General features: G+C 38.3%; 1 protein-coding gene across 1 annotated transcript in view; it reads right to left on the reverse strand.

Annotated features, from left to right (window-relative positions):
• Positions 1-734: 734 nt before the first annotated feature.
• Positions 735-26,606, reverse strand: part of LOC149133249 (neuroglobin-like) — a 48,094-nt gene continuing 22,222 nt past the window's right edge. Inside the window, exons 2-3 of the mRNA XM_089359798.1 lie at positions 18,103-18,340; positions 735-5,540 (exon numbers count right to left, since the gene is read on the reverse strand). Of these exons, the coding sequence (XP_089215924.1) occupies positions 5,397-5,540; positions 18,103-18,340 (382 nt within the window). The 3' untranslated portion in view covers positions 735-5,396. The remainder of the gene's footprint in view (positions 5,541-18,102; positions 18,341-26,606) is intronic.

Raw genomic sequence — 26,606 nt, forward strand, 5'->3', positions numbered from 1 at the left:
AAGAGATGCAGTTCAGGTGAAAGCGCAGCTTTTTAACCTCTTGTAATTCTTTGATTTTTTTGGATTTTTCCCTTTTTTTTTTTTTGGATTTTGTGTTCAACTAACTGTATTGCACAATTTTACAAAAAAAAACAAAAAAAAAACAAATTTTTTTAAATTCTCCTTCCAATTATTAAAGTTAGAGATTTTTATATCTTTTCAAAATTTACATCTTTAAATCTGGACATATGTCATTTGTTTCTTCTCATAATTTCAAATTAAGTTTTGAAATCAAAATTTTAAAATTGAAATAAAACTTCACACACAGACATACACACAAATATGCATGTGTGAATTGAGAAGATTCAGCCTGTTGGCTGTGTGCAAGTGTGAACTTTTATTTAAATTTTAAAATTTTGATTTCAAAAGTTAATTTAAAATTATGAAAAGAAACAAATGTAATAATGTCTGCATTTAAAAGTGTATATAAAAAAAAAATACTATAAAAAATCTAGGAGTGGATTTTAAAAAATTAAAATTAAATTTTGTAAACGTGTATGAGATAAAGCTAGTAGAACTCAAAGCCAAAATAAAATTTCAAAAAGCAAAGGATAATTACAGGGTGTTAAAGGTGTGCTTGCTTCCATCTGAACTGCACCAATAACAGAATATGTTTTGTTATGTACACATTTTGTATTTTAATTGTTAGTGCACATTTTGTATGTATACAATAACATTTATTCATGAATGCAGAATTTAAAAATTTAAATTTTATTAGTTTTAGTTTATACACAAAAAGTTTTAATCCACACATTTTTATTAAGTGTTTCTATATTAAACAGGAACATTTAAGAAAAATGTGTGGATTTGCATTTCAGTAACATATAATTAGGCTACAAAAAAAATTGAAAAGGTAAAAATATGTGTATGTATACATATGATCAAAATATGGAGAAAAATATATAAAAAAGCAAACCTATAAAATTAGTGATATTTAAATCAGTTCCTACCTTACTAAGTCAGATTTATCACATTTTTTGTGACAAACAGACAATGCAACACCCTCCAGTTTATGAAAGCTATTTACTACTAGATGTCATGTGGATTTTCCTCTTGGCTGTAAGCTGTTGAAAATCTGGCTGGCACATAGTCAGTGCTGTATGAATTGTTCTGCCAGGTGAATTTTGGCAAGGTTTGCATGATGTTTTGATTTCATTAGAGTAAAGTGATTCACAGCAATATGTTGTGCTGAAAATTGAGATGAGTCGCACACTAGTTTTCTTCAGTTCCCACTTCTGGAACTTGTTTCTCAAGCCCAATTATAAACTGGGATTTGTGGATCGTCTTTAACCCCAGATTCTCCTGTAATTCCATTAGTTCCATTTCCACAGTAGATGATTCTGTGACTAGAGACTTGAGAATTGGACATTGACTACATGAACCATGAATGGGATTGGCAGAAAGATAAGATGGGTTTCATCTTCTGTAAGTTGTCAAACCTAGGAAATTATCAAACAGTCCTTCTAATTTATGTTTGTATTCTTTCAGTTTGTGGTCTTTTATTTCAGTATCTGAGACTGGGAAAGTGACCAGAATTTCTCTACAATATGTCTCACTGAAAATCTCTTATCTTACTCTGAGAGCTGAAAATTGTCTTAGCAAGATCAGAAAAAATCTCCTTGCTCTGGAGTGCCAAGTTGAGAATTTGTAGACAATTTATTATATCAGTAATGAACATCACATCTTGCATCCACTCATCATTTTCCAGTTGAAAGCAGAATCTTTTTTTTTTATCTTCTTTGAGAAAAGTATTAATAGGCTCCACAAGATCCACAAACCTACTTAAGAAGGTACTTGTTGATAGCCACTTCACAATGAAGTATAAATACATATCACTGGGTCTATCTTTAAGCTCCATTTCTTCAATAAAATTTCTGAAATGTTGGTGGATCTCCCCATTTAAACATATGAAATTCACAATTTCAAGTACAGATTTCATTAGATTTTGATACTTGAAGTATCTGGCTATGAGGTATTCACAGTCAATAATACAACGAACAGGGAGAAACTCTGGAAAGCTGGGACCACTTTTTATAAGTGAAATTAATCCAGTATTTTTCCTGATCACTGCAGGAGCACCATCTGTTGCAACAGTGACAAGTTTATTTAGTGGAACATCAGCATTTGTTAAAACCCTATTAAGTGCATTTTTATGTCAATACCACAAGCTGTTTCTTTTAATTCCACTAAATCCACAATTCTTCTTCTTTCCCAATTAACTCAGAAGAAACATAAGGAACAGATACTGTTCATTATGTTGGTTGTCTTGTATGTCAATTGATTCATCAATCACTAAATTGAAGGCAAGGGTATTTTTAATATCATTTTGCATTTTGCTTGCAACATCAGCACTGACCTGTCAGTCTCATTTGCCAAACCGCTACATTACAGAGACGTAAACACTTCAACACTGGTTGTCAAGCAATGGAAGAGGGGACCAAACACAAACATAAAGACACACACACACACACACACACACACACACACACACAATAGGCTTCTTTCAGTTTCTTTTTACCAAATCTACTCACAAGGCTTTGGTCAGCCCCAAGACTGCAATAGAAGACGTCTGCCCAAGATGCCACACAGTGGAACTGAAGTCAGAACCAAATGGTTGGGAAGGAAGCTTCTTACCACAGAGACATGTCAAAATATAAACCCTTTCGATACCAACCCGACTGAAACTACTTCTGGCTTTGTAGTACAAATGTCTTGTTTTCATAAGTTTTGAATTAAAATCTTCCATCTAACCTTAGTCATAATTTATGTTCCTAACACTAGCTTAATGATAACTAAGTTATTTTACTAAATTCTTTGTTATATTTAAAATTAATTGAAAGAAACACAGAGCATCTCAAAATAAATACAGTCATGAAAAGGTTAACATATATGGCTTTGGAAAGCAAGATTTTTTCACCGTTGTATGTCCAAGGGACTCACCAACTTTCTGGCGAAGAATAGTTAATTGGGATGTCTGTACAGAAGGAAAGCATACCATGAATCCCTGGTTGCCTTGAACACACAGGTATAGTGTCCCAACTCATCAAAGAGGCATGACAGGAAAGAGAGGGGGCCTAGCTGTGCTATGGTTGGACCTGGGCAATGCCTACAACTTGATATCACACAAGCTAATGGAAGTTGCATTAGAGAGACACCATGTATCCCAGAAGCTAAAATACTTCATGGGCTACTACAGCAAGTTGAGACTGGCACAACTAGAAGCAGGGATAATTACAGGGTGAACTATCTCAGTGTCACTCTTTGCATTAGCAATGGACATGTTGCTCAAGTCAGAAGAGAAAGAGTGCTGAGATCGTCACAGCAAGAGAGGAGTAAGGCAACCACCTATCAGAGATTTATGAATGACCACAAGGTGACAAAAACAGAGCAGGCGGATAAGTGGAACTTGTGACATGAACATGAATGAGTTTCAAACCTGCAAAGTCCTGGTGAATGGTTTTGAAGAAAAGGAAAAGTCACCAACAAGTTCTGCTTCAAGATAGGGGAGTACCAGATTCTCTCTCTAAAAAAAAAGTGAGAAGTCTTGAGATGGTTTCTAACTGCAGTCTAAAGGACACCAAATCCATCAAAGTTACCAGAGCAGTCCCAGGAAGTTATCTGGGATCCATTGACAAGTCTGGATTACCAGGAAGATTCAAACCTTACGTTTATCAGCATGAGATTCACTAGACCCTACTCATCTATGAAGTCCCCATGTCAGTAGCAGAGGGCTTGCATCACATGGGAAGTGGACACCTTCACAGATGATTGGGTTTCGCATGCAGTTTGAGCAGTGTTGCACTGTATGGAAGCAGCAATAGGCTCAGTCTCCCATTCAGTTCCATCATTGAGGAATTTACAGTGTCTCAGGTATGATAACACCTGTAATACACCAGTTCCAGGGCCACCAAAGAATTGCAAGAATTGCAGTTAAAACTGAGTGGAAGTGGAGGAAACTAAGGCAGTACAACTGGTAGTGGAATGGCTGAAATGCAAAGTCTTCCAGCTAGCAGAAAGGAAAAGTGGAAGCTGGTGCAAGTATCAACAGAGGAAGAGTTAGGTGAGTAGGGTGTTTGGATGAAGTGGGAGCAAGCAATAGAGTGAAATGTCAACTGGTAAGACATCAGGAAGAACTTGCAGAGGGGTGTCCATGATACTCTCCTTAGCCCTGCTAACCTGGGTTTTGTGAAAATATCTGCATGTTCCCTATGTCCCTGTCTAGGGTGTTTTCCTGCATGTCCTCTGGAGCATATCCTAAGTAGTTCCTCCATAGGACTGAGGGGAGTATGCAACTGCTGGAGACATGATCAGGTCCTCAAGATCACTACTAAGGAAATCAGCAACAACAAAAATGCCAGAAATACAACCAGAAGTGTAGCCATTGTCAAAGAGGGAAAGAAACCAATAAAAAGATCTAAGAGCATCTTTGAGGGATTATTTTCCACCACATGGGACTGGGTGATGGAAGTTGATCTAGAGAAACAGCTAAAGTGTCCTGCACATATCACACAGTCCTTGTTGAGATCAGGTATCATCTTGGTTTCCAAAACAACAAGTAGCTAGTCCTATTAGAGTTACTTGTGCCCTGGGATGAGAGGATGTAGGAGGCTCAAGAGAGGAAGAAAATCAAGTACCAGGTATTAGTAGAAGACTTCTGCAAGAATAAGAGGAGAAAATATTTTCCAAAGAAGGTTGCTCTGAATAAGACCTGTGGAACACTGGGTATTACAGGAGCTTTCAGAAGGAGAAATATCAAGAACAATGAAGAGGCTGCTGAGAAAGTGTCTTAGAGGTAATCAGTGGGCTTAGTAGAATGCTGTTTGAACATAGGCCAAGGTTTGATCAACCTAGGTTACCTGGATCAGAATGTACGTTGTAAAATTCAAAATTTCCAGTGACTCTTTGATACAATACTGTTGATGTGTTCAAGCATTGCATCTATAGATATTGTTGAACTAGACATAATAGACAAAATAATTTCATTTATCTTCCAAGCTACTGTATCAGGCCAAATCCCACAATTATATTACATAAAGATTTAATTTTATTTATTTAACACTAAATAGCAGCAAGTAATATAAGCAAATTATTTAAAATGCAAATTTTCAACACCTTTTTTTATTAATTATTTCTAAAGGCTCTTATCTTTTGCATTATGGTAAATTTAGCACAAAAGAAAAATACTTTGTGGCACCTCATTCCCTTGGTGCTGTAAGCATATGTTTAATTTATTTAATGGTTAACTTGAGCTAGGTGAGACGAAGAAAATGTAAAACTGTTTACAAACTAAGTTGTGTTAATTAATAAATAAATGTCTGATAAATAAATATTGTACTTTGAGTAAGTTTGCACTGAGTTTATTGACTTGAAGAGTTCTCCATTCCGTTTTTCATCTGGCTGCATATGTACTGGTAGGTAAGGCGCCATGCTTCTGCTATATCTTTGTTATAGCGATCCTTTAAAACTTCTTTGAAGCTCCGGTTTAATGATGGCCACAATCTCTGGAAAATGGAAAACAAAATGTAAAATGTACTCAAAATAATTTTATCATTGGATAATGATAAATACTGTAGAATAAGCTCTCACTATACTGGATTTTAGAATTAGGGATTGGATGAATCAATAAACATTTTCTTACTTTACATTGGTCACTAAAGTTCAGAATAATATCATGTAATTTTTAAATGGCTAAGATATTGCTGAAGAATTTTCTTAAAAGTTTCAAAGGGAGATTCATTGAAATAGGTAGCTTGTCAAATACTCTGGGCATGTACAAAAATCTCAGAACACAACACTGGAGGTTAGTAAAATATTTGTTAACTGAATGTGTGTGTGTATATGTGTGAACTGAGTCAGTAGAAGTTAAGATTTAATAACCTTAATTGTTGGAATCACATATTTTGAGGCATTAGATGGGAATAAAAATAAGGAAACTCTTATCATCATGTGGTCATGTCATTGTCTATTTAGCTGTATTGATAAGATTATCAAAATCCAACATTTCTGGCAAAACTCAGAAAAAATTGATTTCAGCACTGAAAGTCAGCAAGTCATTCATCAATTTATTGTACCGCTAAAGGTATCTCTTTGGTAGACTTAGCTGTTGAAAGCTAAGTGTCTTGGGCACAGACACAGGGAATGTGCTGTTCTCCAATACTCCAATGACATAGCTATTATATCTCTAATATGGATATACTTACTTAAAATTTCTGGACTATATGAAATGTGAATACAAATTATAGTACTGAATACTGTTGAGCTCTCCTCTTCTTTGAACTCTTGCTAGAGTTCACTTATCTGCTCCCCTATGCTACGTGCTGTCTCCCCAATGTATACTGTCTTGTTTCTGCACCATCCCTCAGTACACTGCATTGTAAACATTGGCAGGAGCTCAGAGAAGAGGAAAGCTCATCAGAGCTCTACCAACATGCCCAATTAGAACACAGAGGTTCAGTTATTAACATAAACATTAGGGTACAATCAACACATAGAACAGGCATAATACTTAGATTACAGAGATCACATACATAGTAATAGACAGACCAAGCCTCAACAGAAAAAATGAATGGAACATTAACGACCCACCACTGCTACACAACACAACTACTAAAGACAATGGAAAGAAAAAAAGGATACAGATACAAACCCATACACACACACACACACACACACACATACACACACAAAAGACACACATACACACATGTAAGATGAAATGGAAAAAAAATAGAGATATGTAAATAAATGAAAAGAAAACTAAATAAAGGGCACAGATACAAACAGTATAGTTAATAAACCCATATACACACACAAAACACATAGACATATGCATGCGCGCGCACACACACACACACACACACAAATAAGGATACACACCATAGAAAGACAGAATGGACTAAACAGAACAGGAGGAGATACATGGGATAGAGAGTTGCTGGAGAGGTCACAAGGTGTGTGATGAAAGATTTCCGGACAAAAGACATAAAATAAGGATGAATAAATTTGAAGAGAAGAATGAATATATAGTGTGTGTATTTATTTATAAAACAAAAATAAAATGACTATTCCGAAATATAACAATATCTGTTTCAACACAGAATTTCACATCAGGAATCTTGCAAAGCAAATACATAAACGTGTATGTATGTAGGTATGTATGTATATGTATGTGTGAATATATATATATATATATATATATATATATATATATATATATATGCAATTATAACATGCGTTTTCTCCAATCCTTAAATTCTTAAATATACTCAAATACCCAAAATTTCAAGGAGTTCCTGCCTTAAAAACAGGAACTAAACCACAGTTATTTTGTGTTCTTTGCTACATTGGTTTCTATTAACCCATTTATTCTATCAGAAGAATTTTTATTCATTAAGATAGAAGAAATACACATAATTATATATATATATATATATATATATATATATATATATATATATATATATATATATATATATATATATATATAATATATACATCATTGTTTAATGTCCGCTTTCCATGCTGGCATGGCTTGGACGGTTTGACTGGGGACTGGTGAGCCAGATGGCTGCACCAGGCTCCAATCTGATCTGGCAGAGTTTATACAGCTGGATGCCCTTCCTAAGGCCAACCATTCTGAGAGTGTAGTGGGTGCTTTTACGTGCCACCAGCACGAGGGCCAGTCAAGCGGTACTGGCAATGGCCACGCTCGAATGATGCTTTTTATGTGCCACCTGCACAGGAACTAGTCCAGCGGCACTGGCAACGACCTCGCTCGAATGTTGTTTTTCACATGTCACCGGCACAAATGCCAGTAAGGCGATGCTGGTAACGATCACGCTCGAATGGTGCTTTTTACGTGCCATCAGCATGGGAGCCAGTCAGTAGCCCTGGGAACGATCAGGCTCAGATGGTACTCTTAATGTTTCACTAGAACGGATGCCAGTCAGGCGGTGCTGTCATCGGCCACGTCAGCAAATTTGATTTCGATTTCACTTGCCTCAACAGGTCTTTGCAAGTAGAGTTTAGTGTCCAATGAGAGAAAGGTATGCATAAGTAGGCTGGCATAAAACACAGGTTATGGTCTCACTTGGCTTGCTGGGTCTTCTCAAGCACAGCATATTTCCAAAGGTCTCGGTCACTAGTCATTACCTCAGTGAGGCCTAATGTTCAGAGGTCGTGCTTCACCACCTCATCCCAGTTCTTCCTGGGTCTACCTCTTCCACAGGTTCCCTCAACAGCTGGGGTGTGGCACTTTTTCACACAGTTATTCTCATCAATTCTCACCACATGACCATACCAGCGCAGTCGTCTCTTTTGCACACCACATCTCTCAAGGCACTTATTCTCTATCATGTATGCACACTGACATTACACATCCAGTGGAGCATACTGGCTTCATTCCTTGCAAGCTTATGCATGTCCTCAGCAGTCACAGCCCATGTTTCACTGCTATGTAGCATGGCTGTTTGTACACATGCGTCATACAGTCCGCCTTTTACTCTGAGCGAGAGGCCCTTTGTCACCAGCAGAAGTAGAAGCTCTCTGAACTTTGCCCAGGCTATTCTTATTCTGGCAGCTACACTTTCAAAGCATCCATCCCGGCTACTGACCTGGTCACCTAGGTAATGGAAGCTGTCAACTACTTGTAGTTTTTCTCCCTGGAGTGTGACAGAAGTTGTTCTCTTTACATTTTCAGTGTTTATTGCTCCTGAGCATCTGCCACATACAAAAACTATCATCCCAGTTAGCCTTCCTTTGATATTACTACACCTCTTATGTGTCCATAGCTTACAGTGGGTACATCTTATAGAGTTTCTACCTACGCCTTTTCTACAAATCAAGCAGGGCCATCTACCTGAAGGGATTTGTGGTTTGTCTACCTTCCTACTTATTAGGACTTTGGTTTTTAGCTAGGTTCACTCTAAGGCCCTTTGATTCTAATCCTTGCTTCCACACCTAAAACTTCTCTAGTTCTGATAGTGACTCAGCAATTAAAGCAAGGTCATCAGCATAGAGAAGCTCCCAGGGGCAACCTGTCTTGAATTCCTCTGTTATTGCCTGGAGGACTATGATAAATAGGAGGGGGCTGAGGACTGAACCTTGGTGGACCCCTACCTCTACCTGGAATTCTTCACTGTACTCATTGCCAACCCTCACCTTACTGACACCATCCCTGTACATGGCTTGCACTGCTCTCACGAACCATTCATCTATCCCTAGTTTCCTCATTGATAATCAGATAAGGGGTTGGGGGACCCTGTTGAAGGCTTTCTCCATGTCAACGAAAGCCAGGTACAGGGGTTTATCTTTGGCTAGGTATTTCTCCTGCATCTGTCTTACCAGAAATATAGCATCAGTGGTGCTTTTCTGTGGCACAAACTCAAACTGCATCTCTATGACTACCTGATCCAACAGCTTGATACCTCTGTAATTATTTGTATCTAATGCATCACCTTTACCCTTGTAGCAGTTGACTACGGTGCTGCTACACTAGTCATTGGGTGTGACTCTTTCATGTATCACCTGGTTGACTATACGGGTGACTAGGCTATAGCCGACACTGCCAGATATTTTGAGCATCTCTGCGGTGATTCCTGATGGGCTGGGGCTTTCCCTGTCTTCATACCCTTAATTGCTTTATCTACCAAGGCACTGTCAATTCGGATAGCTGGTCCCTCTGTTGGGTCGGCATTCAGCAGGCTCTCTTTCTCCCATTCATTCTCTTTATTTAGCAACCTTTCATAGTGGCATCTCCAAACCTCTCTCTTTGCAGCTTCGGTTAGTGCAAGTGAACCATCATCCATGCAGACACATTTCTCTCCTACGCCATCATGATTCTCTCTCACACACTGTCTTGCAACATGAAATACCTCAAGTCCTTGGTCCTCACGGTGCAGAGCATTGGCAAATTTTTTCTTATCTGCTTCCCCTCTGGCTAGATGTTGTATTCCTCTCGGGGGACTCGCAGAGAAAACACAACGAGTTGTACTATTTAGTTATCACATTTATTCATTAACTATAAACAAAGAACTCACTCACCGAATTGTTAGTTATATATGTCCGCGCCATATATCTCAATAACATTCAACCTCAACAGTCACACAAAACAACAACGAAACAGGGACCTCAGACGAACTATATTGAAATATGGGACTTCAGACGAACAACAAACAAATCTAACAGTCCATATAACACCTCCCCACTGAAATTGATACTACACAAGAAGTATCAACAGCAAAGTCTCTCTTGGGTTTTACGGGTTCTCTCGGACCGTCTTGGGTTGTCTGGTCCATACTCCGGAACGGGTAACATGGTCTTGGGTCTGGTTTGTCTTTGAGTTAGTGGCACAGTTTCCAAGATCTCCATCGGGTGATCTGTTGCAAATTCAAATACAGTGTCCTCTGCATCACCAGGTTCATTATCTTCCTCAGTTGTGTACCGCGGTCGCAGCTGTTCCCAGTGTCGTCTCCACATCGGGCCATGAGGTATGACCTTGACGTTAAAGCAGCGAGTACCCAATGATTTCTTAATGATTGCTGGTACCCATCGGGGATCTTTGTCTCGGCGAGGTTCATAGTATAGTGCATACACAGGATCTCCGGCCTTGTACTGCCTGGTAACTTTAGCGACATCAGCTGAGCCTGGAGTCACCTGAGACTTATATGCTTCCTTAGACTGTTTGCCTTGAGCAATGTGTGCTGGCGATGGCAGCAGAGAATCAATCCTTGTTCGTATCTGCCGGTGATTCAAAAGTTCACTTGGAGAGAATCCACAGGATGTCGGTGTTCTCCGGTACTGCATCAAGAACTCTTCGGCGGAAGAGAAGACTTCCTCAGAGCTTGTTTGAAGGTCTGCACCAAACGTTCCGCTGCTCCGTTGGTAGCTGGGTGGTAAGGTGCCCCTGTCAGGTGTGTGATCCCACGTTCTTTGCACCAGCTCTGGAACTCCTCAGACGTAAAAGTTGGTGCGTTATCGGTGACCAGTGTGTGAGGAAATCCCAAGTGCACAAAGTCTTCCTCAAGCAGATTTAAAGTTCCTTTGGAGGACGTGGAGGAAGTAGGATGAATGCATGGGTACTTGGAATAAACATCTGTGATCACCAGCCAATCTCTACCCATAAAATTTATTGCGTGGTCTAGGTGTAAGCGGCTCCACGGCTTTTCTGGTAACATCCATGGGTGAACTGGAGGCTTAGATGGCTGCCTTTGATGTTCATTACACGAATCACATCGTCGACTGGCTATCTCTATAGCAGCATCGATACCAGGCCAATAAACAGAAGTTCTTGCTAGTTGTTTCATGCATTCCATGCCAAAGTGTCCAAGATACAGAAGATTGAGGATCTTTGGCTGCAAGCTATGTGTAATCACAACTCTAGATCCATGTATAAGGCATCCATGGCAGATACTGAGTGAGTTTGATAACTTCCGGAATTTGTTGACTTCGTCATTGATCTCCATGTTCTTTGGTAGCCAGCCTTCACGGACGTAGTGCATCACTGTAGATATCACTGGATCTTTCCCTGACTCTTGACGGAGGACGTTAGCATCCACAGGTTGGACTTGAATACTGAGTGCTTTGATGGCACACACAATGTCTATGTCCTCACCATTTTCCTTTCTGTCAAAGTCATTGTCATCACTGAATGGCAAGCGACTGAGGGCATCTGCATTGCCATGATCTGCTGATTTCCGATATTCAATAGTGTAGTGAAACTGGTTCAGCCACAGGGCCCACCATGCTAGTCTGTTAGCAGCGAGAAGTGACGTCCCTTTCCTTGGACTGAACAGTGATGTCAGTGGCTTGTGGTCAGTCATGAGTACGAATTTACGACCGTACAAATACTGGTAAAACTTCTGCAAGCCAAATATGGTAGCCAGGGCTTCCTTTTGAATTTGGCTGTAGTTACGCTGTGCAGAAGTGAGAGTCTTGGACATATTGGATATTGGGCGCTCGCTTCCATCAGGATAGCGGTGAAACAGGACTGCTCCAATACCAACATTTGATGCGTCGCAAGCCAGTCCCAAAGTTTTGTTTGGATCAAAGTGTATCAGAACTTGACTCGATGAGAGTACATTTTTCAAGTGATCAAAAACTGACTGTTCCTCATCTCCCCACTTCCAAATAGTTGACTTTTTCGTAAGGCAATAGAGTTGCTCTGCTATACAGGCTAGGTTTGGGATAAACTTTCCATAAAACTGAACTGAACCCAGGAAAGATTTCAAGCTTGAGTCGTTCGACCTGTGATCCCTTCAGCCGACAAAATGTGTCCAAGGTATTCTACACTGGGTAGTGCAAACTGGCACTTTTCACGGCGACATCTGAGTCCATTGTCGCTTAGACGTGTGAGCAGACACTTTAGGTTACTTAGGTGACTGTTTGTATCGTTCCCACTGACGAGCATGTCGTCCTGGAAGACGGCCACTCCAGGTAGATCATGGGTCAGGTTTTCCATGATCTGAAAGTAACCAGGTACTGACTTGATTCCGAAAGGGAGTCGTTGCTGCAGGGGTACTCCACGGTGAGTGCTGAGTGCGAGTCTGCGTTGACTTTCCGGAGCCAGCTTGATCTGATTATAGGCATCAGCAAGGTCAATCTTTGTATATCCGAATCCACCTCCAAGTTTCTGCATCAGTTCAACAGGCAGTGGCATTGGATGACGGTGATCTGCAAGTTGGTCATTAATTCCCACAGAGTAGTCACCACAAATTCGTAGTTTGGGCTTCAGGTTGCTTGAAGCGTATGCTTTACGAATCGGTACCACTGGCGTTCCGTATTCGTTGAACTGGACTGGCTTCCAGATTCCCTTGGCGATGCCTTCTTCGTAACCTTTGGCCAGGTCATCACGAAGAGCAAGCGGGACCGGACATGCCTTGTGAAAGACTGGTGTTGCGTCCGATTTGAATTTCACTTCCAGTTCAAAGTTCTTGAGACATCCCAATTCTTGCTTGAAAAGATCTGGGAATTCATCACACATCTTGTGACAATCTTGTTGCAGGGAAACATAGGGCTCACTTGAGGTCTTTGGATATATCACTTCTGCACCTTCCCTCTTGGCTTGGCTGTCTATGCTTTTCAAACCCAGAGCAGTGTCCACGGAAATTCCCAGAGTCTGGATAGCATTTCGTCCCAGCAAATTAAGATCAGAGATCTTGGTGACGATGTATGGTATTAGATTCTGCTTGTCGGTTGTTGGATCCTTGGTTTGGCCCACGAAAGTTCCAAGAACAGGCAGGTCGTGCTTGCTGGCAGATTCATAGCGATGCTTGACATCTTGCAGCTTTGGTTTTCCTAGTTGTTTCCAGACTGACAAGGAAACAAAATTGCCTGTAGTGGCAGTGTCCAATTCCATTGTGAACAGTCTGTTCTGGATTGTTATTGGCACAATCAAACTATGAGTATCTCGGGAAACTTCGCCTAGGATCGCCTTGACTAGCTCAGCTTTTGTGATTCTTTTCACGGAAGTTTGTGAGTGGTCATTGCGTTGCTGATGTTGTTTTTTTCTACACACCGCTTGAAAATGTCCCTTTTTGTCACAAAAATGACATTTGGATTCTTTGAAAGGACAGTCTGTCACTTCGTGGGCCTTTCCACATCGGTAGCATTTCTCCTGGTTTGTGGAATAAGACTGCTGATGGTTCTTTTGAGGACTCTTATTCTTGTTCTGTTGGACCTTGTAGACTTGCTTGGTTTTGGAACCGTAGACAGTTTCTTTTGCAACCTTTGCTGCGTCTTCAGTCTCGATGGCAACTTGGACAGCACGGGCAAAATCTAGTTCTGTGTCTTTGATCTTAAAAAGCGCCTTCAGAACCGCTTCATTGTTGACAGAACATATGAATCTCTGTCTCAGAGCTTCATCCTGTGGGTTGGTAATCGATGGAAAATCACAGGTAGCCGCATCCTGTCGTATACGTGCTGCCAGCTCCTGGAGAGTTTCGCCTGGCTTCCGTTGCATATCACTCCAAAACTTGAAACGCTCTCTCACAATGAAAAGTTTTGGGTCGAACTGTTCCTTCATGAAGTCAACGATTTCGTCCATTGTCAAGTTGTTGATATCTTTAGGCAGATTTTACTGAGTAGCCAGATTAGCAAGTTGCTTGTAAATAGTAGCGGTCTGATTGGTCAGGAACACTTGTGCCATGCGTTGTTCAGGTACAGCATTAGCAGCCACAAACGTGCGGAATCTTGACCAGTAATTAGGCCATAGTTCTGTCGTTGAATCAAATGCAGCAAATGGTGGAATCGACACTGTTGTCGAAGCAGCTGAAAAATAGCCACTGTAATCGCCTTCAACTTGTCGGGCACCAAACAGTCTTAACAGAGTGTCCATATCTCTCTTATGTTGCTGCATTTGCTGTTCCATTTGTTCCCTAAACAACTTTATCAGCTCTACTGTCTGTTTTTCCGCCATGTTATTAAGATGAACAATTTAACGGCAAAGTATGCCTGTAATCCTATCGGCGACGCCACTAAACTCTGTTGTATTCCTCTCGGGGGACTCGCAGAGAAAACACAACGAGTTGTACTATTTAGTTATCACATTCATTTATTAACTATAAACAAAGAATTCACTCACCGAATTGTTAGTTATCAAGAAACAAGAATGTTGTCCTCGCCATATATCTCAATAACCTTCAACCTCGATAGTCACACAAAACAACAACAAAACAGGGACCTCAGATGAACTATATTGAAATATGGGACTTCAGACGAACCACAAACAAATCTAACAGTCCATATAACACTAGATAAACCTGTCTCATAGCTTCCCTTCTGGCAGTCTGGTACCATTCCCTGCTACCATCATTCTTCCAGTCCTTCCAAGTCTGTTTCTTTTCCCTTGTCAACAACATTGTTCCACCACCACACTATCTTGGGTCGAGAGGGGACTTTGTACCATCCAAAGATCTGGTCCGTGGCCCTCAGCAAGTTGTCCCGTAGAAACGTCCAGTTGTCTTCCACATCATGTGATGTTATATCCCCCTCCATTTCGTCAGAAGCTTTGAGTAATACGTCTCTGAATCTCTGTCCATTTGCAGAATCTTTAAGCTTCCAAACCCTTCTCCTCCAAGCTGGTCAACTTCTGGGCATCCATTTAGTCCTGATCCTGAAGTCGCTAACTTTAAAATTCTATCTACTACTAATATGCTATTCCTAACACTGGTATTGCTGTTTCTATGTTGTGGGGTACATTCTTCGCCTGGGAATGTTTTGGCATTTATAAGTAGCTATCTTTCTCTTTTCCTGGTAAGGAAGTAGTCAATTTGACTAGTGTGACTACCAGATTGGTAGGTGACTAGGTGGCTGGTAGGTTTCCTGAAGTTAGTATTGCAAACCATGAGGTCATTTACATCACAGAACTCTAACAGCCTGGTTCCCTCCTCATTGCAGGAATCAAAACCATAGCCTCCATGTATGCCATGGAAGCCTCCTGCATAGTGTCCAACATGTCCATTGAAATCACCAGCCACAAAGAGAAGGTCCCTGTCATTTGTCGATGAGGTAATCAGCAAGAGAATGTCATAAAATCGGTCTCTCTGTCCATCAGGTAACCCCAGCTGAGGGGCATAAGCTGAGATAATGGTTGCTAAGCCATGATGAAGCACTAATCTAATCTTAAGTATTCTGTCGCAGACTCTGGCTACCTCGATTACCTTATCAACCCATTTCTCTGCAAGAAGCATACTCGCGCCCCCAACCCCATCAGTGTTCCCTGCTGAGAAGATCTTGTATTTATGTTCTTTGCCTGTGAGGAACCTAGCAGAACTTCCTCTCCATCTTACTTCTTGGATGCAGCACAAATCTACACGTCTCCATTCAAGCATCTCAACGATCTCACCAGACCTACCTTTCAGTGTGCCCACGTTGCGTGTGCCAACTCTGAGGGTGTGGGAGGTGTGGACCCATGTGACCCTGGGATGGGGGACAGCAGCATCATGTACCTGAAAAAGAAGCTTGCATTTGGCAGAATTCATAAACAAACAACAGCCTTCAACCTGCATACACTGCACCATCATTTTTATGTGCTATATGATCACAACCTTACATAGGAGATAGACCCTAAGTAGGGGTGGGGATGGCATTAAGCCTTTAGAAGTGTTCATGGGAGACAACCGAAGGATGTGAGAGGATAAGGACTTCCAGAACTGGTGGTGAGGGTGGGAGGGTGTTATCACCGTGAAACAGCAATACCGGTGTTAGGAATAGCATATTAATAGGAGATAGAATTTTAAAATCTTAGAATATTCGGTCAGCCAATCTGTGACAAAATTAGAGAAATGACTAATTGACAATGTGACAAAAGTAAATAGATGAATGAATGAGTGACGATAGGGTATTTGTATGAACTTAAGTTTGTTTTTAAGATGGATGACGAAAACTATGTTTACAGAACTAAGAGGGGATTATGATCTGCACTGAAATAGAGGTGATAGATGTCCTGAGTTGAAAAAAGACAAGATTCCTTTATAGTAGGTGTGTCTTTGTGCATGTGTTTGTCTCCCACCATCACTTGACAACCAATGTTGGTGTATTTACATCCCTGTAACTTAGCAGTTCAGTAAAAGAGACTGATAGAATAAGTACCAGGCTTCACAAAAAAATAATAAGTACTGGGGTTGATAAGTTCAACTAAAATTCTTCAAGGCAGTGCCCCAGCATGGCCACAATCTACTGTCTGAAACAGGTAAAAGATAAAGGATAAAACATATATACATTTGTATGTATGATAATATTGGAGCACTGGGATAAGTAACACACTGCCTAAATACCAATCTTGAGAAATTAGACTTCTTAAAATCAGAAAGGGGAAAGCTAATTCAAAGACTACAGATCCAAGCCATCATTGGAACTGTTAAAATATGTAAAACTTTCCAGAAGTTTATCATTTAAGTATGTATGAGCATGTCTAGATTTGCAAGTACATGTATGAGAAGACATACATAAAACAAAACATACAAATCTGCACATATACATACATACAAGAATACCCTGTTGTTGATGTTGAAATTCCAATGAAGGAGCCTTGGATCTAGGTTGGAAACCAACTTTCTCTATTGGCAAGAAATCTTCAAATAAAACTGAATAATAACACACATACATACATTATATGCATACATACATTGTGTGTGCCCAAGATGCTAAGTGCCATACAGTAGGACTGAACTCAAAACTACATAGTTGAGAAGTGACTTTCTTAACCACATAGCCATAAGTCATACCTATATGTGTGTGTATATGCACAAGAGACAAATGCACAGGTACAAATACTTGATGTAAATGGATAATGATACATATTAATTGAAAAATTACCATGACCTAATGGTGAAGACACTTATGAGTAGAAGTAGAGTGTCAACAAAATGGAACTTGAATTATGTTAGCTTCACTAGACTTGAGAACATTAAGCATCATAAAGGAAATGAAGCAAGGGTCAAATAAATGGAACTATATTCTATTGTAGATTCATCAAATGCATGACAATATTAGAAAAGCAGCAAGCTGGCAGAATTGTTACTGTGCTGGAAAAATGCTGAGCAGCATTTTTCCTGACTTTACATTCTGAGTTCAAATTCCACTGAGGTTGACTTTGTCTTTCATCCTTTCAGGGTTGATAAAATAACACCAGTTGAGCACTGGTGTTGATATAATCAACTTACCCCATCTCTCAAATTTGCTGGCCTTGTGCCAAAATTTGAAACCAATATTAGAAAATGGAAGTTAGAACAACATTAATGATAGTGATTATAACAACAATGATGACAATGATGAAGAGAACACCAACACTGCTGCTGCCTGTAATAATTTGCTACAAATGAGTTTCAATCAAGAAGACCTGTGATCAACAGCATTCCATTTCATGATCAAAACATCTTCAACTATAGTGCATTGACAATTACATAATCCAATGAATTATTTTTCTAAGATGGTAGAGTATGTTTCAAGGAAGATTTTGTGGTTATATTTAACAAGCAAGTGACTACTATGTGTTAATAGTATTGGCACAGGTAATGATGATGATGTAAAGTAAATAGTTAATTGTAAGTTACAAAGTAAACTTACCTTTAACATATGTGGTTTGATATTTTTGTATACATGTGCCTGTCCAATTCTAAATAATATATTATTTAGAAATTGTGAGTCATCCAAACTCTCTACAGCAGCTTCAAGACCTCGCATCACTGTTATTCCATGTCTTTGTAACATATCATTATCCACATCCCATTCCAATTCATTCTTTTCACTAATTCGAATGATTTTCGGGAAAAAGGTTTTCAACTCCTGGTCGGTTTCAAAGAAACTGAAATTCAAATATTTAGTAAGAGATAATAATGGATAAATATCTGTAGAGACAGTAAGAAATGGATATTAATATCTATAATTCTATTTGGGCATTAATTTCAGAATCTTATAAAACCATTCCAATGTCCCAAAATAAGTGATAATAGATGAGAAATATCTTCACAAGAATTCTGAAAGTCAATATTTAGGAAAGTATTTCCAGTAAATCTAAGAGGCTCTAGTATTTAAATTTCCTCCTAGGTAGAATGTCAGTATATAGTATCATTACCAGGTGATCTATAAAATATTCAGTTCTGGTTGGATTAGGTGAAGTTTTTAGAATTAGGTATGCTACAAAACAACAAGTGAAACAAATGTAAATTTTAACTCCAAACCTATATGTCACTAGCTCTATATCATACCCATTCTGCCTCATCACTTGTACACGTAAGCTTAACTTCTGATTTGTTATCAACAAGAAGATACACAATAAATATATCGTAGATAAATTTTCAAGAGGTTTTGGTTATGTTCCCAGTAGTAAAGTGAAGAGTATATCACCTAAATGCTTCACCTGGAGACAGCATAATTCTTGCAGTAGATATGAATTCACAGTCTATATGATGGAAGGTAAATACCTTATCTACTTGGCCATTTTGTTTCTAGAAAAGTAAGCATTAGTAATAGGCTCTGATGAATCCACACCAGACATCAAAGACTATATCTAAAGCTTTTACCTGACTGATTGGTATGAAGTTCATCATCTACACATTCCAATCTCTGGTCCACAAATGTACTCAGCCTTTTCTATTGCAACTTCAATGATTTCTGCTCCTCAAAATAGCTGATCTTGTTGGAACTGATCTTACTTCTAGTCAGGTATTCCTAACTCACTTTTCTCTCTTCCTCCTATCTGCACCCATAGTTTGTCCACCCACTGGACCTTCACTAACTTCCCCACAGCTTTCAACTTGCAACTATTCAAAAGAAACATTAGCTCCATCAATCTCACTGATCTCAGAAGTGCCTACTTCCAGACTAAACTAATAAAAAATAAGTTGCACAAACTGGGTAACGTCAACATTTTGTTCATTTCTTATTGAAAAAAAGGTTATCAAGCAATCCAGATAGAGTGGATGTTTACCACTGATCATGTCAAATTAATCTTTTGTTACTACGTCATCATTGTCATCATTGTTTAATTTATGTTTTCCATGCTGGCATGAGTTGGATGGTTTGACATGGAGCTGGCCAGACTCTAATTGTCTGTTGTGGCATGGTTTCTATGGCTGGATGCCCTTCCTAACACCAATTACTTTACAGAGTGTGCTGGGTGCTTTTTCTATGCCACCAACACAGATGCATTTACACAGCACTAGCATAGGTGCATTTTATGTGGCATTGGCACCTGCAAAGGACAAGCCTGTATGTATGGAAGACAGCGACTTTACTTAGCTTGACACGGCTTCTCAAGTACAGCAAATCATCATAACTCCCGGTCCCTTGTCATTTCCTTTCTCACTACTTTGCCCCATGTCTTCCTGGGTCTACCCCTTCCACAGGTTTCCACCACAATTAGAACTCAGCACTTCTTTATACAGCTGTCCCCATCCATCTGCATCACATGACGAAATCAGCACAATCTTCTCTCTTGCATATAACATCTGATTACTCTTATAAATACCCATTTTCCTCTTAAATTATTTACACTCTGTCATGCATGCACACTAATATTACCCATCCAGTGGAGCATGCTAGCTTCATTTCTTTCAAGCCTTCGCAAGTCTTCCGTGGTCAAAGCCCATGTTTCACTGCCATGTAACATAGCTGTGTGTATACAGGCATCATACAACCTGCCTTTCACTCTGAGAGAGAGGATGCACAAACTATTACAGCATTGAAAAAGTGAAAGATATGGTACCTGAGATATTAACCTGACAAAGTAGTGTGCTGTATTTCAGTAGTAAGTGAAACATGAGCACTCAATTAGAATTAATTTTATCGCAGAATCTCTAAATTTCAAACCTAGATCAGTAATAGTAGTAGTCGTTGCTATTGATGTAGAGTACCCCAGTGAGCATGATGATCCTTATACTGTCCTTATCTCTGATCCTTATACTGTCAATTTTTGTTTTCTTTGAGATACTTTCTGTACTTAGTAAACTCACTGTGACTCATATCTATAGGCACTCTTTAATTCCTTCTTAGGTTAGACATCTTCCTCTAAGTACACATAACTTTTATCAACAAAAATTTCAAAATCATTCCAACAACCTAATCTTATTTAACAGCAACAAGAGATACTGAACATGTTGTCAAGGACATCTACATCTCCATGTTCTCCTCATTCATGATACTACACAGCTAAATAAAACCTTTCACAGTTTCTACAAATGCTTGACCTCAGACTCCTCACAGTCAGTATAGCCACATTGTCAATATTTGTCAATATAGCCACATTACTGATATGATATTGTCATTTAATATAACATAGAATCAGCACTTGAAAAGAGAAGATTAGCAAGAGAAAGACAGAGAAAATGAAGATCTGATTTTAGTCAAGGACAATTAGAAGCTACAGGAAGCAGATCTTAGATGCCAAAATGAAAAGAAAGAGTAAGCAATTGCTAAAAAAGATAATATAAGGCACGGGAAACAGGAACAATGAGATTGAGAAGATGAAGATCAGTGCACCAACAGAAGATAACACAATGCTGAAAGAATGAAAGTCGTTGGTCATCAAAAACATGTTACATAGAAAGAGTTTATAATTCAACATACGAGGAAAATGTTGAACAAAATTATTGTGGAGATATGAATTTCCTGTGTCATATTTGCATTACCAAACATTTTCTGTCTGAACAACCTTCTGATAACTACCCCAATAACATTGTAACATGATTTTTTCTCTTTGGGTAACAACTGTTATTTCCTATTTGTTTGCCCTTAGAAAGTATGAAAAATGGCTATTTCCTTCAAACTTTACTTTTGTTAGATTTATTCAAACTGTAAAGAATCTCTCTCAGCACATGGCTATGATGTTCCTCCACTACTCTTGCTCATGATCAGAAATGCACATATTGTCAGCCACTAAAGGACATGCTCAAGTGGTTATGGTCAAGCAACTGACAAGCAAATCTGTGGTATTGAGCAGAATATTTTACTTCAGTAACACAGCACTGAATCTGTCTGAAATGTAATGGAAAATAGGTCAGTTTCAAAACATTGATATTCCAATCACAAAAGCAAAGTTAGAAGTAATTTTCTTTGATTTTGAGATAGAAGCAAATATTTCATACTGATTATCTGACCTACCCTCATGAATTTTTATGCCAAAATAAAGTGAAAACCTTCCTCTTGATGACAGTATAATTTTTAACACAACTCAAGTTATAATGCTCAAGCACATTGAATTGGAATGAGGGCTACCATTCAGCAGTCCAAAAAGAAAAAAAAAGAAAACGGACAAACTTTATAAATGTGTGAAAATACCAGGGTGTTTGAGGGACCTTAACAGAATATATAACTGTCAGATTTTAATTAAAACAATATGAGAAGAAAGTTCATATCCAGAACTTTCAAATAATATATAATTTTCTTTGGAAAATATTTATTTTGACACGGAAATGATGAAGCAAACAGTGTCTTTTGGCATGTTGAAACTGTGCTTATCTACATTGTCCATTGTACAGCATTCTATAGTGATACCTACTTGAAGCATTGCTGTTACTTCTGTCTCACATACATCGGAGTTTATCATATATGCCTGGGCAAGTTGGCAAGCTTCAGGGTCTCAACAGTTACAACTGGGAGTGGGCTCTTGGTGATGTTTACAAGTGATAAAGTTCTCCACATTGGGATGCAAGCTAGAGGTCTTCCTGAAATTGTGATTTATTGGGAAATACCAATCTAAGAGAGGATTTTCATGCCTACATTAGTTTTAACGTCAAGGAAGAAGGGGAGAGAACCAAATTATTTTCTTAGGTATCTTTTTATGATTCATAGTTTTACTTGAAAAATTGCAATATACCTTATCTCTAAAAGCTATTAGCTCTTATCAAGTATCTCTTTAGAAGAAGAGAGATTTGATATCCCATTACTAACGTTAACTATCAGGTTTTAAACACTGTTGGGTGGGTGACAGAACTGTTTTCTTATGTAGGAGAGTTTCTCGTTTCGCTTATGGTACAATTTATGAGAGCGGAAGTTTAGATCAACGGAAACATCTAATATATCAACTTTTGACAGATTAGTCATAACAGTGATTTTGAGGCCTAATTGACTAAAGACATTCATGAGTTTTATCCTAAATCTATCAAGAGTATGACTATCACAGTAACAAGATATTTCCAACCCATCATCTCGGTACAGACCAACAGTGTGAAATGGGAACTAGGATTTCAGTGTATATAGTATAAAGAGACACATATTCATGTGTGTGTGTGTGTGTGTGTGTGTGTATGTGTGTGTGTGTGTGTGTGTGTGTGTGTGCGTGTGTGTGTGTGTGTGTGTGTGTGTGTGTGTGTGTGTGTGTGTGTGTATAAATACATGTGTCTATATAATCAATAATATTAATACGCCAACTTGTTGTTTTTGTACGTCTGTACCTGTGGTGTGTGTCACACTTACCTCAAAGGAAGAAGTGAGTGGCAAAGCCGGAGAGATACGGACAGAGAGGAAGTGAGAGAGAAAGAGAGAGTGAGAGAGAAAGAGAGAAAGAGAGAAAGAGAGAGAGTGATGACGGCATTTGTTTTGTGTTCTTAAATGTTTATTACATCGCAGGAAAAGTTGATACATAGATACATACACGCAATGTTAAATTAAAAGTGGGAGAGAGGAGGGACACAGAAAAAGTGAGAGAGACGGCAGATTCAAAGACGGAAAGAAAGTTGATACATAAATACATAGACACATTGTTAAACCAAAGACAACTATAGTAAATACTGGATGTCACTTTCCCTTTTCATTACCACATGAAGATAAAATTAACTCACAAGTGGCTGAGTACTCCACAGACATGCATACCATTAACGTAGTTTTCAGGGAGATTCAGCCTCACACACAATATGACAAGGCTGGCCCCTTTCAATTACCAACACAATGGAATAGTAATTATTTTATCTTAGCTTTCCCTAAACGCACGACATTTTTGCCTTATGATATAGAACATTTCCTTTTCTTTCACTCTTTTTAAAAAATGGCACTGTGTTGGTTACAATGATGAAGTTCCTGTTTATCTGACCAATGGAACAGTCTGCTCATAAAATTAACGCGCAAGTGGCTGAGTACTCCACAGATATGCATACCATAAGGTAGTTCTCTGGGAGATTCAGCCTCACACAGAATGTGACAAGGCTGGCCACTTTGAATTATAGCTACAACTAATTTTTGCCAACTGAGTGAACTACAGCAAGGTGAAGTAGAGTACCTTGCTCAAGAACACAGCGCGCCACCAGGAATCATATTGATGACTTTAAGACCGTGGGCCAAATACCCCTAACCACTGAGCCATGTACCTTCACACTCTTAACCGTAGAGAAAAGGAGTGAAGCGAGAGAGATAGGAAAGCATCAGTCATTTACAATGACAATTAGACTGAAATACGATTAATCTTTTCTAGCTTCTTTACTTTTAACAATGAAGAAGAGGGAAAGACATTTTGTAATGAATAGAGGGAAAGCCTTTCAGATGTTTACGCTTTTATTCTGGGAGTTTTAGAACGATTGAGTGTTAGTTCTCTCTTCTTTCCCCCACCCCCCAGTACTTATTCACTTTCTTTCATAAGTCTTCATGTCTTTTAGTTGGGGGAAAAGATCATATTTTTTTGCAGGCATGTTTAACATTTTCTCTACAAACTACAAACAAGCCTGCTTCCCTTCCTATTTTTTTTCATACAAAACTAATGCAAATTTCGAATGGGATATAACTGTGAAAAGAGTGCAGAAAAATGAGTAACACCCCCTACAAAATGGGTGGGAGAGAAAAGTTGCCAACAGCAATTCAACTCTATATTTTAAAGAGTGTCTTCTACTATAGCCTTGGACCAACCGAAGCCTTGTGAGTGAATTTGGTAGATGGAAACTGAAAGAAGCCCGTCATGTGTGTGTTTGTGTGTTTTTTCCCACACCACCATTGCTTGATAACTGATGGTGTGTTTGCACCATGTAACTTAGCTGTTCAGCAGAAGTGACTGATAGAATAAGCACCAGGCTTACAAGGAATAAGTCCAAGGGTCGATTTCTTCAACTAAGAAAGTATGGCCACCATCAAATGACTGAAACAAGTAAAAGAAGAAAAAGAATACCAGAAAAACATTCCGTACCACTAAACTAAGAAGGTTTTTTTAATATGTACGATGTATTTTAAGGCTTAATAGTAATTCTGTTTACATTAGCATAACTGAGATATTTTGGTTGGATTATATAGTTAGCGGTTTTACATTTCTTTCCATATTCTGTAAGTGCCACAATATAGAAACATTTCTCATGGCACCAGCACACAATTTACAGATGCTTACATTTTTTATATTTCCCGTGAATTTTTCATGGGTCAATTTTGTATATATATATATATATATATATATATATATATATATATATATATATATATATATATATATATGTATATATATATATATATATATATATATAATAAATACTAGCAGAGATACCCAGTGCTCCTTGGGGTTAAATAGCATAGTTTTTTTATTGTTTTAATTGTTTCGGTCAGATGACTGCAGCCATAATGGAACACCGATTTTAGTTGAAAATATTTGACCCCAGGATTTATTCTTTGTAAGCTTAGTATTTATTCTATCGGTGTGTTTTGCGAAACGGCTAAGTTACGGGGATGTAAACACAGCAACATCGGTTGTCAAGCGATGGTGGGAGTACAGATACACACGTGAACACACACACACACACATATATATGCATACATATATATTACCTCGATATATATATGTATATACATATATATATCGAGGTAATGAAAGCTCCAGGTTCAATAATGATACGAATGAGAAGACCAACGCAGGTCATATATATAAAAAATTAACAGAATGAGATAAAAAGTCCAAGGATATGAAAGATTTCAGAACATTTATAAAGAGAAGGTCTTACAGCTGTTTCCGGGATATTTTATATATCCATTCGTCAGAGATGGTGCGAGAAAATGGTTAAGTAATAGTTATTATAGAGAAGATATGAAATACAGAGTGAAGTGGAGGAAGGAAAACAGATGTGAGATATGTAAGGATATTGTATTTGCAGTTCCATCATTTGAGCAGAATGATGTATATATAAGTTTCCTGTACTTTGTGTGTGGGTTCCAGTGTTGACCAATTATAAGCAACATTGGAATCCACACACAAGGTACAGGAAACTTATATATACACGATTCTGCTCATATAAGGGAACTGAAAATACAATATCCTTACATATCTCACATCTGTTTTCCTGCCTCCACTTCACTCTGTATTTCATATCTTCGCTATAATAGCTATTGCTTAACCATTTTCTCACACAGTCTCTGATGAAGGGATATATAAGATATCTTGGAACAGCTGTAAGACCTCTTTATAAATATTCTGAAATCTTTCATAGCCTTAGATATTTATCTCAATCTGTTAACAATTTATATATATTTATATATGTACATATACATATATACATATACATACATACATACACACACACACACACACACACACACACACACACACACACACACACACACATATATATATATATATATATATATATATATTTAATTATATGTATTTCTTCTATCTTAATGAATAAAAATTCTTCGGATAGAATAAATGGGTTAATAGAAACCAATGTAGCAAAGAACACAAAATAACTGTGGTGTAGTTCCTGTTTTTAAGGCAGAACTTAACGAAGGAAATAAATAGCATTAACGGATTACTAGTCAAGTCCGACAAAACAGGAAATATGTATAAATTATCTAAGGAACATTACAATGATCTCCTAAAAAGAGAAATAGAAAAAAAACTACCGAATCACAAGTAAAACAACACTTAGGAATGCTAACCTTGAAGCGAAAAAAATCATGGAGGAATATGATTTACAAAAGAGAACTGAACCTTTAAACCCAAAACAACCCTATTTCGTTTTAAAAGACCATAAGATAAACTTTTGGAATAGCCCTAAATTACGTCTAATTTGTCCATCCAAATCAGATATTGGTATTCTTAGTAAAAATATACTTGATAAATACATTCCTACGTTAGTCAACAAATTAAAACTTAGTTTATGGTCTAA

Source organism: Octopus bimaculoides, chromosome 11 (genome assembly GCF_046866305.1).
Source record: "Octopus bimaculoides isolate indiv1 chromosome 11, ASM4686630v1, whole genome shotgun sequence".
Classification (NCBI taxonomy): Eukaryota; Metazoa; Mollusca; class Cephalopoda; order Octopoda; family Octopodidae; genus Octopus; species Octopus bimaculoides.